The 15,251-nt window shown below is 38.0% G+C and overlaps 1 protein-coding gene across 1 annotated transcript in view; it reads left to right on the forward strand.

Annotated features, from left to right (window-relative positions):
• The first annotated feature begins 13,862 nt into the window (after positions 1 to 13,862).
• Positions 13,863 to 15,251, forward strand: part of MROH2B (maestro heat like repeat family member 2B) — a 57,120-nt gene continuing 55,731 nt past the window's right edge. Inside the window, exons 1-2 of the mRNA XM_058564166.1 lie at positions 13,863 to 13,878; positions 15,027 to 15,088. Coding sequence (XP_058420149.1) covers positions 13,863 to 13,878; positions 15,027 to 15,088 — 78 coding nt within the window. The remainder of the gene's footprint in view (positions 13,879 to 15,026; positions 15,089 to 15,251) is intronic.

Consider the following 15,251-nt stretch of genomic DNA (forward strand, 5'->3'; position numbering starts at 1 on the left):
GATAATCAGCTACATTAAAAGCATCCCAACAGTCAGTGCTCAGCAGAAATTGAAGGGGATGCTGGGAAATTGCCATTGTTGTGCCAAGACGCTGGGTCTAAATTAAAAGGGTCATGTTTTCCCTGACAGAAAAGTAAGGTACAAAATAAAGTAGCATCTCTGAATTATATACCATCCAGGATCTTTTAGAGAACTGTGGTTTCTATTTTTAGGGATTTTCATTGTACACACTAATATTTTTCTTATATTATTGTTAATATCTTATGACTATTGCTCATACAAAATCCCACTCAATCGTCCCTGCCTCCTGGGCTAGTTGCCCCCTTTGTGTACTGCTGCCTCCTCAATGACAACCAGATGCTCTCAGATGACATTCACTCAACTCTCCTCTCTGCCTTTAAGCCCCCAGAAGTGCCCTGATCCTGTTCTACTCCTCAGTGTTCAGCAAAATAACAAAATTTTTAAACACACAAAAATTCCATTTTCCAACACACATCGAGTAACCTGCTAGTTTCAATAAGGAAAATAGGAAAGGAAGTCAGGAGATGATAAAAAAAAAAAAAAAAGAAGTCAGGAGACATGAGCACGTTGCCAGGTCTGTGGAAGGCTTCTTCTCCTCAACAGTAAAATGTAGTTAAGAATAGCTGCCTTCCTGTGTATTTCCTCTAGAAATACACAGACCTATCCAGTTTTGGTAACGGCTGAACCTCGAGGGCCAGACCCAGAAAGAAGTTTATCACATAATTCCATTTTGGTCTTGCCGAATGGATGGGCTACCTTAGAGAATGGGATACAACATGGGTAAATTTGGACTGAATAGAGAAAATTCAAGTTCGGCTGAACTACTTATGTGCTTGGATAGAACACAAAGAGGATAGAAATTAAAATTGGTCCCAAAAGGGAAATGTGGAGGCAAGTACTATAGAGAAACTTCATCTGCTTAACCACTGGACTCAAATCTAGGCAATAAGGAGCAAGTTCAGCTCTCAAAATTAATTATTTTTCTTTCCAAGTCTCTTTCATCACATCTTCTGTGAGCCTTGGTTTTCTTATTTATAAAATAAGAACAGTAATGCTCACCTTATAGTTTTGTTGGAGGATTAGATACTAAAATAATGAAAAGCGCTAAGATACAGTGTCTGGAATATAGTATGAGCTCAATAAATACTACTTTCCTCCCCTTCTCCTATCTGTAAAATTTTACCATATGAAGTTTTTATTAGGGGTGCAGAAGGAAGAATTGGCATAAAGGGGTGAAAACAACATTTAAATACTCCCCTTGGTGGGATCTTTTCCCCCTTCTTTGGGAACTACAAGACCTAGAAAGTAAGGGAAAAACAAAACAGAAGCAAGAGACCCTAAAAGTTGTGTAGGGATAGTCAAAACTCAGAAGGCAAAGAGTCATGCAAGCATGAAAGAACACAGAGCTTCCAGGGCTATGCTTGAGGGAAGGAATTGGATACAAAAAGGTGATCCAACTGCTGGTGGAAGGTTCAAGGTTATCAAATAAAAGGGATAAACCAGAATGACCCAGTTTATTGCACTGAGAGAAACTGCAGCTGTGGTCCTGAACTCACCCTCAATATTTAAGGAATTCTGGAGAATGAGAGAGATGCAAAACAAAACAAACATTCCAGAGAGAAAAAGTCTAAGTTTTCAAGGAGGGGAGAAAGGTGGATCCTGAAAACTGTAATTTGATACCCCCAAAGATGTTTAAGATTAGTAAATATATAATTAGTAAGCTCTTGGAAAAAAAGGATATGATAGCCGAGAATCTGAATGTCCTTCTAAGCTCTCTGAATATCCTTTGTTAATAGGATTCTTTGGCTCATTAGGAGTGCCATAAAGAGTGTGTTTTTATTTCAACAAACAGAGCATTTAACAAAAACTATCACAACTGTGTAGTCAAGAGAGAGAACTATATGATGGACACACATAGGAAGGAAAATTTGTATATTTGTTGAGCATCAATCCTCAAATAGCTGGTTCATCAATGCCAATAAGGACACAATAATCTAGGGTCCAGCTACAGGTTTCAATTCCTGCTTGATGTTCCTTGCCCCTGTCTGCCCCATCTCAAGAAACTGACTCTCCAAATTCTCCCTATATGCAGCATCCAACAAGTCCTGTTTCCCAAGGCAATCTTGATAGAGAAGAATATACATCAAAAACCTCCCTGTCCCAGACTATGGGAGCTTGGAATTAAGTAAGAATTCTTATGCTGCTCTCTGGAGGTCAGTTCCCCAGTCACAATTCCTTGATTAATAATCAAAATTATTTGATTAACATCCTTATTTCGAGCTGCTATAACAAAGTAAAATAGACTGGGTGGCTTATAGACAACAAAAATCTATTTCTCACAGTCCTGGATGCTGGGAAGTCTGAGATCAAGGTGCCAGCACAGTCAGGTTCTGGTGAGGACCCTCTCCCAGGTTGCAGATTGCTGACTTCTCATTCTTTGCATCTTCACATGGCCAAAAGAGGGAGAGAGAGCTCTCTGGGGTCTCTTTTATAGGGGCACCAATCCGATTCATGAGGGTTTCGCCCTCATGACCTAATTACCTTCCAAAGGCCCCAGTTCCTAATACCATCACATAGGGGGTTAGGATTTCAACATATGAACTGTGGCGGGGCGGGGGGGGGGGACACAAACATTCAGTCCATAACACTGATGCTCCCATCCCCTCAAGGTCTTCTTCAAAGCCAATTAGACTCAGATCTGATGAACCAGGAACAGATCTTGGGCACCTAGGTAGTAATCCTCAAATTGCAGTGCCAGCCCCATCCCCTTCCCTTCTAGATTATATTGGTCCATGTATAAACCTGTGTGATCCTAAGTATTTGCTCATTAATTGTTATTCTGCTCTTTTCCTTCTAGTAGCTGAATTTTGCACATTGAGTTGGGGTTATAGGAGACCACCAAGTTCCTGCTGTGCTTTTCTCTTGGACAGTCACTGGTCCTCACACACTCACCTCTCCTGCTGACAAGGATCCCTCTCCCCACGTTGTCCATAGGTATGACTTGTTCTATTTGTGTTTGCCACCTGAAATCCCAGGATCCAGAGCCCTGCTCACCTTCCTGAGTAAGTGTGAGCTTACTTTTTTAGTTCCTCTAAAAACATTTATCCTTCATCTCAATAAACATATCTCTGGTCCCCTGATAGTCTCTCCCTACTGGCCAGTGTTTCCAATGCCTAATATTCCCATGGCTGAGACTACCCAATTTACAGCCTCTAAACTATTCAAAATGTTTATTTTTTTAATTTATTCATTCAACAAATATTTATTGACCACCCAGTATATGCCTAGCACTATTCTAGGAACTAGAAACGGAGAAATGAATAAACAAGTTAAATTCTCTGTCCTCATTTAAGATATATATACTTTATTTGATTTTTTTCTAAAATCTAGGAGATATAATAATAAGTCAGAAGACAAAATAATCAAAATAAACCAGAATGACAAGCCAAAACAAATAAGGCTAAATTTAACAGAATCATACATTTTTCAATTGGTTTTAAAAACACCTTTGCTCAAATATAAGTTAGGGCAGATCTGGTATGCTGGCAGTTCAAGTGAAGAAGATCTGGGAATTAATGAGAGCATGCAAACCAAATGTGATAGAGCTGCTTAAAAAAATAAACAACAAAAAAATTTAAATCTTAGGCTAACTTCAGTGTCCACATCAGTATGGAATACTGTGATCAGTTATTGACAATATAGAGGGGCTTTTAAACACTAGATAATATTCAGAGGAAAGTGAGAAAGATGATAAGAAACTTGGAAACCAAATTATCAGAGGAACTATTAAGAGATCAGTTCTGTCTCAGGGGTAATTTTTCCACGAGTAGTTGTAAATTGGCTGTGTCTGCGGGAGGAGGTGAGTTCGGAGTCTGCTTACGCCGCCATCTTGACTTCCACCTCCCTATTAAGAGATCATTTAGACATTTTCCTAGAAAAGAGAAAATCTGTGTGGTATAGAAGGGTTCTGGAAATCTTTTCCAGTACTGGAAGAACTATCATATGGAAGCAAGAATAGAACTTTCCTGCTACAAGAGACAGAACTGCAGCCAAACATAGGCTTTCCAAAACCAAAGAAATTGACTCATAAGGCTGGGCTTTCTAATAATTGGAGTTGTGCCAAAATGGATAGTCTGATTGTGTGAAAGTGGTAGAGTCCCTTCCCTGGAAGTTTTCCAGCAGAGACCAAGTTGCTACCTGCTAAGAACTGAAGGGGGCATGAGGAGGAGGGCAGGACATAGGACGGTAGGACATGGGTGACCCTCTACCACCATCTAACACATTCTCCAATTTTAAGGTTCTCTTCTCCATACATACTACTCCACCACATACCCAAGGAAAGAGAGCTATTTCCCAGGCATTAGGAAAATACTCAGACAAGACTGATGACCTTCCTGTGGTGGAGAAATCTGGACCTAACAACTATGCAGTCTGCACAAATTGAGGCAAAATGACCCTTGTGAGAATTGCTAACTCAATTGCTTAAATAAAGCTGTCTAAATTTAGACGTGCACATGGTACTCATTTAATAAATCTTAAAAGTGACACTTCTTGACAGGCAAGGGAAATATTTAAGCGCCAACTTCAGAACCACAAATCTGTCTAAGTACTATAAGTTGTGAATGAGATACTTTGCCAGTTTGTAATGCAAATAAGACATACATATATACACATACACAGACACGAACACACACACACATGCTTTTTAAAGTATGCTGTCTTGGGCCGGGCCTGTGGCTTAGCGGTTAAGTGCACGCACTCCGCTACTGTCAGCCCAGGTGCAGATCCCAGGAGCGCACCGACGCACCGCTTCTCCGGCCATGCTGAGGCCGCGTCCCACATACAGCAACTAGAAGGATGTGCAACTATGACATACAACTATCTACTGGGGCTTTGGGGAGAAAAAAAGGAGGAAGATTGGCAATAGATGTTAGTGCAGAGCCAGTCTTCCTCAGCAAAAAGAGGAAGATTAGCACAGATGTTAGCTCAGGGCTGATCTTCCTCACAAATAAATAAATAAATAAATAAATAAATAAATAAATAAAGTATGCTGTCTTATATTGCACGAGTTTTTCTTTATAAGGCAAGTGTTTATAGCTGAATTTGTATAGTGTTGTTGTCTTTAAGCTTATTTTCTCGTCCTTTCTTTAATATTGTTTTTTTCCTACTACACCAATGTTTTGTAAATATGGGAAAACTTAATTATTCTAATATAGCCCACATGTTGTTAAGTCACAGTAGGCAGTAGTAGATTTTGCTTCACATTAACCTTAAAACCATATTTGGTATTTGTTTCATGCCACCAAAAGCAGATATGTTCCAAATAGCACAAGTAAACCATGCAGATTTTATTGACTATTTAGTTGGGAGATGGGGAAGGATTTACATCACTCTTTACATAGAAATCAAATTAATAAAATCACAATTAAAACCTATGGATTAAAAGAGACTTATGAGGCATATCAACTAACTGCAATGCATGGACCATAATTGGATGTTATTCAAACAAATAAACATTAAAAATATATAGTGATGCTAGGAAGAAATTGAACTCTGACTAAATATTTGATGATATTAAGAAGTTATTGTTAATTTTTAAAAATATAATAATGGTATTGTGCTTACTTTTTCTTTAAGGACAATTTTGAACCTTTAGCTTTTAGGGAAACATCCTAAAATATTTGTGAACGAAATCATATGATGTCTGGGACTTGCTTTAGAACAATCCATGAATGGGGAAATGGAAGGAGATATAAATGAAAGAAGATGGTCTATATCTTGATAATTATTGAAACCAGTGATGGAAAAATACGAGCATTTAGTATACAATTATCTCTACTTTTGTATATGTTTGACACTTCCCATATTTTTAAAAATCAAATAAGATCTGAGTTAAACATCTCTTTTCTCTCCCAAAGCCTTTCTTCAATCACCAGCCATCAAGTTTTCCCATTCACTACATTTTCTCTTAAACTCCTGTATTTTCTCAAGCAATTCAACTCTCACCTCATATTTATGATCCTCAAATAGAAAGGCAAAAGCCTTGAAGCTAACCACGCCCAGCCCCTTAGAGGACACATTAAAGAGTATTAATCATGCTTAGAGTCTATCCCTCGAGATCTTGCTTCTTATGCTGAAACACCTGTTTAATCATCTAATTTAAGTGTGAGTCTCCCTGTAGATCATTACACTGGAATTTTTAAACAACAAAAATGTATTATCATAAGTTTTGTCATCTCAACAGCATCAAAGTTCACGTGTGCCTCTGTGCATACATATATGCACATGTATACCTCTGTCTATGTGTGTGATCCAGAGGCACAAAGGCCTAAATGAGAGTTGAAAACTAATAATTTTTAGAGCTTCTGAATTAAATTAATTAATAAACAAGTCAAAATGGAGTAAAGCTAACAAATTAGGACAATGATACAAGGTATAGTCTCCGTTTGAATTTATCTTTTATGCCCTAAACTAATTTTATCATATTGCCTTTACTTTTATTCATGCTTCCTGATTTACATAAGGCCAAATGACAAACACAGAAGGAAAATCTTATCAAACAGAGGAAATAAATGGCTATATTTAGTTCCCACAGATCTCTAGTCATATTTAGGCTTATGGTAATATTGTATATACTTAAGTGAACATGGTAGGACTATTGTTCTGGCAGACACTCTGGACTATCTATCCAAAACATCCTCATAACCCCTTTCTTCCTTGCTTCCCTCTATGGAGAAGCATAGAAGCTAAAGTACATGATTTCACAGACTCCATTGCAGTGAAGAACAACCATGTGACCAAATTCTTACCAATGAAATGTGAGTGAAATTCATTGTGGATGTCTTCTCTTCCCAAATTAAAAATGTAAAATCTAACATGGAGAAAGCTTTGCACTCTTCTACTTTCTTCCTTCTTGGAATGCAAACATGCGGTCTGGATGTATAGCAACCACCTTGCAACCAAGAGGTCAAAAACACATACTAAAGATAACAAAGCAGAAGAGGAGAAAGAGCCTAGATCCAGAACAACATAGTTGAACAGCTGCATTAGTTCTGGCTACTTGTCTCCAGATGGATTTTTATATAAGAACAATAAAACACTGTATATTTAAACTACTGTTAATAGTGTTTTCTGGGTTTTTGTTTTGGAGGGTTTCTTTGCAGGGAAACATATTCCTAACTTATACACTAATGTTCCCAGGAACAGAATAGATGGCAGCAGTTTACAAGACAGAAACAGCATAAATATATGTAACAATGTTGGCAGATATCTGTTTCTGGTATAGACGAAGTGACAGGGATTAGATTTACGCTTCCAACTAAAACAACTAAAAAAATAGACAGAATATAAGAAACAACAGTTTTCAGGCATTGAACATCAGTTAATGCAGGACATTGATCTCTGGCAGAGGGGAACAATATGAGTTAGTGCCAGAGATTGCCCAACCTTACTTCCTGGAGAAAGTTTCTAAGCCTCAGTACGAGAGAGGAAACTAAGTGGAGCCTGAAGGTCTCCTTGACTTGAGGATGTGGAGCTGGGAGTCCAGGAAGGGCAAAGTGGATACAGTTCATATGGCAGACTACCGGAGAGGAGGAAGCTGCAAAGGGAGAAAGCTCTAGAGATCTGCAGAGTATTCCACTCCGGTCTTCAACTGAGAACAGAGTAGGGAGGGCATATGAGGAATACTGAGACTGGGAAACAAACCATACAAAAAGAACAGAAGTAATAATACCCAAAGCCCATGCAAGGCTGGGATAATCCATATTTTTAACCAGCCAGAGTGGAAAACTTCATAATCCATGAGACATCAGATAGTACTCAGAAGGATATCACCTCATTAGTGGGGCCAAATTAGCCTTATATTAAGGTTGCTGGTCCTTACACCTTACAAAACTTAAAAGCAAGCTTGGAAAGGATCAAAGTGTTTCCAAGTAACTTAGCTGTGTCACAGAGCAAAGCTCAAAAATTTTCTACACCCAACAAGAAGAAATTTACAATCTCTGCTACCCAATGGGGAAAAAGGGTTCAAAGAAGCAAGAATATACAACCAATAAGAGGAATAAAAGAATCAATAAATAGAAACAGACTTAGAAATTACTTTAGGTTATAAACAGTAAGAAAAAGGATCAGTATATTTACTTTTGTAGAATTAATATGCTATCAAGAAGCACTTAGGATTTAAGGAACATTATTTTACAAAATATAATACAAAAGGGAAATGCTTAAGAAGTAATTGGCATGTGGGTAATTAACAATCGAGTAATTAACAGTTAGATTCACTATATCATGAGTATGATTATTTCTCTTAAATAATCATATATATTATTTCATATATAAAATAATCTCTTAAATAATCATGAGTCTTGGAAGAACATTGTCTCTTAAAATCAGAAACCATACTCTTAAGATCACAATTAGCATAATGCTGCTAGAATGATGTGGTCTAGTTAGTCTGTTTTTTGGTTAAGTTATGAAAACAACAAGAACAAAAACAACACAAACAAAATAACAGATAACAATAACTTAATGATAACTCGGTGCAACATCTTTCCAGGTTCATCTTCTTGAACTTCTGTGCTCGTCTCTGTGTACCTAGAAGCAGACAAAGAACTACTTATACTAATGCTAGGATCAGCCATGACAGTTATATTTTGTTTCTCAATCCTTGATTCAGAGTATGGTCTTATAATTTGCCTGCTTTCCAGCAAAAATCCCTACTCATATTTGAGTGCTACTGGTAACCAGGAATTTTATTATTTGAAATTTTACCTTCACTTCTTGACTAAAATGTTTTTGAACAGTTTCATTTAATAAGTTACTTTTACAAAATTCATTGAACATTTGTAGGATTCTAAAAGTTTCTCAGTGTAACATTAAAATATACACATTTTTATGACACACTTAGGGGCCATTGGAACCCCCAAAATCATGAATTAGAAATGTGTTTTTAATCTTAGAAAAGTAATCAAAAGACAACAGAGACAGTTTGTTTCTTTAAAAAAAAAGTAAAATATTTTTCTTTCTAAATGTAAGATAATCACCCATAGGTGATGGAATTCTCTTTTAATCCTTAAAATAATAACACTGATGACTGTTTCTTCTAAGATTTATTTACTTAGGCAGTTAGGGGACCCAAGTAATTCATCATGGAAAGCTGAGATAATGAAAATATCCTACTTTGAATTATCCGGCCACCATTAAAGGTGAATTCCTCGTCAAAAAGATGATGTTTCATTTCTCACTAATATGACCTGAGCATCCAAGAGGTAACTGACAGTTAAAACCTAGTCCTTCTAAAAGCTCTGGGTGAGGTCAAATGAGCTCCAGAGAGCAGCAAGTCAATTCCTGCAATGCCAGGCCACTAAGCAAGGTGTTCAGAGGTAAAGGCCCCCATTGCTTCTCTCCCTACTCCAAATTATAAACTCAGGCTGTGTTCTCCTGGCCCCTGTTAGTAATAAAGCTAGAAATGCCAAATATGGCCTTTGGGAAACAATTTGCTAGAAAATTTCTTACTCATCTGCAGAGGCTTGAATCATCTATCACTTGAGAGAGAAACCATTTTATAAATCCATCTGCAAGTTCCCTTCTCTAGATTAAATTCTTAAACTCCTTCTGAACTCCTAAAGGGATGACTTTAAAACCATAGTCTCAATTTTAAAATGCAGCATGCTTAATAATATACTGAAAAGTAACTGCTTTTTACACGTTTCAGATTAGCATTTCATGGCTAATATCTCTTGAGGATTACTAATCAAGAAACATTCATTGAGTCTCAGTCATTATATTAGGTTTGAGGTATATTCATGCGTCTTACTTTGCTGTCCACAGTGACGACTGCCTTGCATTTAGTCCACAGACACTTCCTCAACCTCCTCTCCCTACGTCACTGGCTGCTGCTATCAATGTAAGGAAGAAGGAAGTCTCCACACTAGGTCTATATGGGGAAGAATGTAAGAAATTCCTTATTTTTAAAGGTCCGAAAACAAAAAGTTCATTTATAAATTTGTTGTTTAGGAATTAAAAACAACATTAAAAATGGTTTTGATATTACCCAGAGAGTGAAAACAAAGTTCCCAGGTGCAGGAAATGATCTTTAGGGTCACTAACCCAATCCTCTCGTTTTTGCAATTGAGAACTCAAACTCAGTCCAGAGATTGATTTTCCCAGAGTCATACAACTAATATGAAGCAGAACTTAGATACAATTCAAGTTTCTGAACTCCAAGTTCTCATGCTCTTTCTTCTTTTCCCTTTTATTTCATGCATGAATCCTGCTTTGGGAAAAAAAGAAGTATTTTAAATATATATTTTATCATGATAACCTAGCTGAACACTGTATATTTGCATTGAAACAATAACAATCTAAATCCTGGTAAATAAATAGAAAAAAATCAAGAAAATAATATTATTTGTGCTCATTATTTATGCTGATAGAGAAATAAGTTAGGGGGCTTTCCTGGTGGCCTAACAGTTAAGGTTTGCATGCTCTACTTCAGTAGCCTGGGTTCGGTTCCCTGGGCGCGGACCTACATCACTCATCAGCAGCCATGCTGCGGTGGTGACCCACATACAAAATAGAGGAAGGTTGGCAACAGATGTTAGCTCAGGACAAATCTTCCTCAAGCAGAAAGAGGAAGATTGGTGATAGAAGTTAGCTCAGGGCCAATCTTCCTCAGCAAAAAGGAAGGAAGGAAGGAAGGAAGGAAGGAAGGAAGGAAGGAAGGAAGGAAGGAAGGAAGGAAGAAAGACGTTAATAAGAAGATCTGCTGTCTTCTACTTCAAGAAGGAAGAAGATGAGTTCCTCTGGCTGTTATTTAGAGGATTCATCTCTACTCTCAAGGACCACCTCAAATGCTACCTCTGTGCTCTGTGGACAGAATTCACAAGTCCTTCATGCTCTTCATTTACTCCTCTATCATAAGAATCACTACTCTGGCTCATTTTTCAGTTAGTTGTGTCAATGGACTGGCTTTCCCCATAGATGGTGAATTCCTTGAGGTTAGCATGCAGCCTCTTTCATCATGACAGATCCAAGCACCTCTATCACGGGTCTTCTTGCCTAATAAGTAGTCAGTAAATGCAGGATGAATTGAACTAAACTGAATTATACTGGAAATTATCTTTTTGTTGTTATTGTTTACTACAAGTAGAGAAAGCAAAGAAAGAGTAAGAGAAACATGAAAGAGAAGAGAGACTAGAGAAGACGAGAGGAAAATAGAGAAGAAGACAGGAGAGAGGAGAGGGAGGAAGGATGAAGGAAGGAAAAAGGGAAAAGAAAAAGAGGGAAATGAGAGACTACTAACAACAGAGGCATATTTACTTCTACATGAAATTACCGTCTAATATTCTTGCCTTTCTATATACTATAGTATAAGGGATTAGGCTTATGTCTTAAAGCTGACTTAAAAAACAAGCAGAGCTTAATTTTATTTTTAATGTATTTTATAAAACCTAACACTTCATTTAAAGAATAAAAGGATTTATGTCAAAGTTTAAACGAATTGTACTTACAACCATTAAGAACACAAAATTTAAATTTCTATAAATTTTTGTATTATTTTTACATATATCTATTCTCCCATAGGTTTATATTTTGCCTTTCCTGCCTGATTGGTATTTTTGTCTGATAACACCTCATTTGGGAACATAGTTCTCCTGGGATTGGGTAGTATCATTTGACAAGTTACACCGAAAGAAGATGGTTACTGTATACCCAGGGAGACTCCTTAGTTCTTTAGCAAGCTGAATTTAAGCTCCTTTGCAATCAAATATCTAGAAACAATACTTCATTAGCACATGCCATCCTATTAGCTTTGAGAATTTGTGTTTAGCATGCTGCTAGGGCTTCAGAGAAATCAAACTCACATTGTGTTAGCCTAGTGTAAAGAGAAGAGTAGGAAATAATGGGAAAACGCAACAAGTAGGCCCAGAAAAATGGAATAAAATGACAGTAAATTTGCTATTTTGAAGTTTGACCTTTTTTTAATCTATCTGCAATATTGTTGTATGAAAAGAGAGATCAATGAGTAAATTTGCTTTATCTGAAAGAATATTTAGCAAAAAGATGTGTTTTGATTGGCCTGATGAATAAATTACAAAGTCAACATAAATCAGTCATCTCCTAACCACCCTAATATCTACGAAATCAAGGAAATCTTTATATACAGACATTCAGAAAAATCATTCACCATCATTCACAAAAAGAATAAGAAATTGATTATAACAGTTACCTAAATGGCTAGCTTTCTTATTATTGATTCTATTGCACATTGTTCTTTAAGATTCTAAAAGCACATAATTTGCAACATTTTTATTTCCCAGTAAGACATTAAGAGTTTCAGGCTGCCTTTCATCACCTCAGCATCTCTCTGGTCCACCAGTTCTTGGCCTATCTTCCAATGGGTGAATGTGTCATGGTGCTGGAGAGGAGCAGCTGCTATTCTTCTACAACCACAACGAACATCCTTCAAGAAACTGCTAAATTTTCAATCCTCCCATAATGGGTGATTGGGCAAGGATCTTAGCCAGTGCTTCTCAGACTTTAGTGAGCCTAAGAATCATTAGGCTGTATTTTACAATAAAAATACAGATTTCTGCCCCTCATTCTAATTTACCAGGTCTGAGGTGGGCCTGGGAATGGACATTTTAAATAAGTACACCAGGTGATTCCTGTTATAAGGCACTCTTGGACACGCTCTGGAAAATAGTGATGCTAACTTGGGAAGCTGAAAATATTCTTAACCACCAGCCTGCTGAGGACCTTTATAAAAACTACAGTAAAAAATATCTGTCTTTGAAAAGAATGATGAATTCAAAGATTTAGTTGGAAGCATTTGACCTTTGAATCTGAAATAAACTTCACTAATGAAAGGAAGATAGCTGGAGAAGAAGCAACAGCTAAGAGTTGTCACAAGCCCCTCCTCTCAACCCCTTTCACATCCAGACCTGTAGACTGCTAGTGACCCCTCCCACTCCATCTAACATCTGCCATATTAGCATAGCATCTAGACACACATTGGAAATTGTGGTTATATAGATGTAGGATTAGGAAGGCATTGGGACCAGATTTAGGTCCATTAGGTCCATTTAGGTCAGTAAAGTTGAAAGCATTATAGCCAAGTGGTCCGGATAAAACATGATTTGAAAACAAGAAGAGAGCATGGAGTTAGAGAAAAAGCCTGAGCCTGAGTGAGGCCAAGATCCAGACCAAGTCAGTGATGGGGGTGGGGTGGGGAGGGCACGGAGGAAGGCAGAGAAGGCTTTGCTTTGCTGCTGTCAGTTGGACATTCCACTCAACTGCCCCTGGCAGGCATTCCAGTCCACTGAGCATGCCCAGTTGGTGTGACTGACTTTGACCAAGTAGAACAATCAGCAAGATCACCGTAAAAGGCTTTACCAACACCAGGCCAGTAAAGTGACCACTGAAAACCATCCCCAAATTTGTGATTAATGGACCCAAGTTTAGGGAGAGGAATTCCTTTGGTCTACAAAAATGGTTTGAGTCCCAGTCTCTAATTTCTTCCTTCTCAGATACTCTGGTCTCCACCAAAGGGACAATATTTGGTGAGATGCAGCCATTTTGTTGGTCAGCAGGAGCTCAGAAGCAAGAAAATGTCATAGTGGTAGAATACAGCATCATCCTCCTCAACAGCAGCCCATCGCTGGAAGCTTCCAGATCATTGTGCCGATCAAGTAGAGGAGGGACTTTCATTTAGAGAACCTTATGTGAACCTTTTATGAGAAATTGCCAGCCTGCTTCTTCGATTTTGTAGCCTCTCTATTTCTGATACTTAGGCACTGTCTTTTAGAGAGCCTGAAACAGCCAAAACAATGACTCAGGACATGGAGGAATCCGTAGGTAAGCATCATTGGATCCTGAGCAGTTAGGTGTTTTGTCTGTGTGACCATATGCATACGTCGGGTGGGGGGTGGTATGCGCCATTGTGGGAGGTCTGTACACCTTAAAGTTTTATGAAAAGCTATGCTAAAGTAAGATTGTCTCTCTCCACTCTCCCTTTATTCCAAATAATAAAATCACATTGATTATAAAGGACCAATGATAGACTGGGAGCCTGAGATTTGATTGTGTCTTACCTTCTTTAAAAATGTGTAGTCTACCCGAGGAGAATGTGGCTACAACACAAAGACAGTTTCTTGTTTAAAAATTGGAAGAGTCCTTTGGAAATATTTTCCTCCAATTTTCAAGTATGGTTGCCTTTCTGCTTTGCCAAAAAAGACTGTACTAAGTGGCTGTGTTGTTTGATTTGGAGGCTTGTGGAAAATCACCCCCTCCAAAATTCTCTTACCAACTCACCACGTGGCCTGAAATTGCTCGAGTCCTTTGACTCCAATATTTTTTTCAGTTTTCCAGAGAGCTTTATTCAAATACAAATATTCCTGAAAAGTGCAAGTCAAAAACATTTAGGTCAGAAAGGAGCAAGGTTCCATGAGCATGGGACCAGAAGAGGGACCTGGCAGAGCCAGAAGGGAAGACAGAGGGAAAGAAGGTGTGGAAAAAGAAGACGGAGGAGGCGTTGAGGAAGGAGAAGTAGAAAATACACACCAATATCACACCATTGCTTTCAAATGCTCAAGTCATGTGTAAGGGATTCAGCCCATGGAATCTGAGAGCTGAGCCTTGCTAGAGAGGATATCCATATAGGGTGATGCCCACATGGGAGAGATAAATAGGAATCTAGCATCTTTTATCTTCCCCTCCACATTTCATTCAGGTTTTTAAAAAAGTACTAAGCATCTGCTATTTTCAAGTATGTCAGTATATGAAGTGTGAATAAGACACAGTTCCTGCCATCAAAGAGCTAGCAGTCAAGGAGGAGAGGGGAAGAGGTAGAGAAGAAAGAGAGAGGGAGAGAAGGGGAGAGAAAGAGAGGGGAGGGGCAGAGGAAAGAGAGAGGCCTAGAAAGAGAAAGCTTTTTGTAACTATTGCCTAGTAATCAACAGAAGGGCATTTCAGCACATACTTAATTCTTTTTCTGTGCATTTTAGAGACTTTTGGAGATATTAACCTCACTCTCAGCATGCTGAACAAGGAAGATAATATTAGCAAGGTAAGGAAAATAGAGAAAAAATTCTCTTTCCCATTCACTTTTTCTAGTTCAGTTGTTGTAACATTTCATATACATCCTTCTTTGCTTCAACTTGCTCTTTTGTCTCTGGCTTCTTACACAGCATTCAATTTTTCAGAAAATGCAGTTGTAATGGAAGTCATTA

This window comes from Diceros bicornis, chromosome 20 (genome assembly GCF_020826845.1).
Source record: "Diceros bicornis minor isolate mBicDic1 chromosome 20, mDicBic1.mat.cur, whole genome shotgun sequence".
NCBI lineage: Eukaryota > Metazoa > Chordata > Mammalia > Perissodactyla > Rhinocerotidae > Diceros > Diceros bicornis.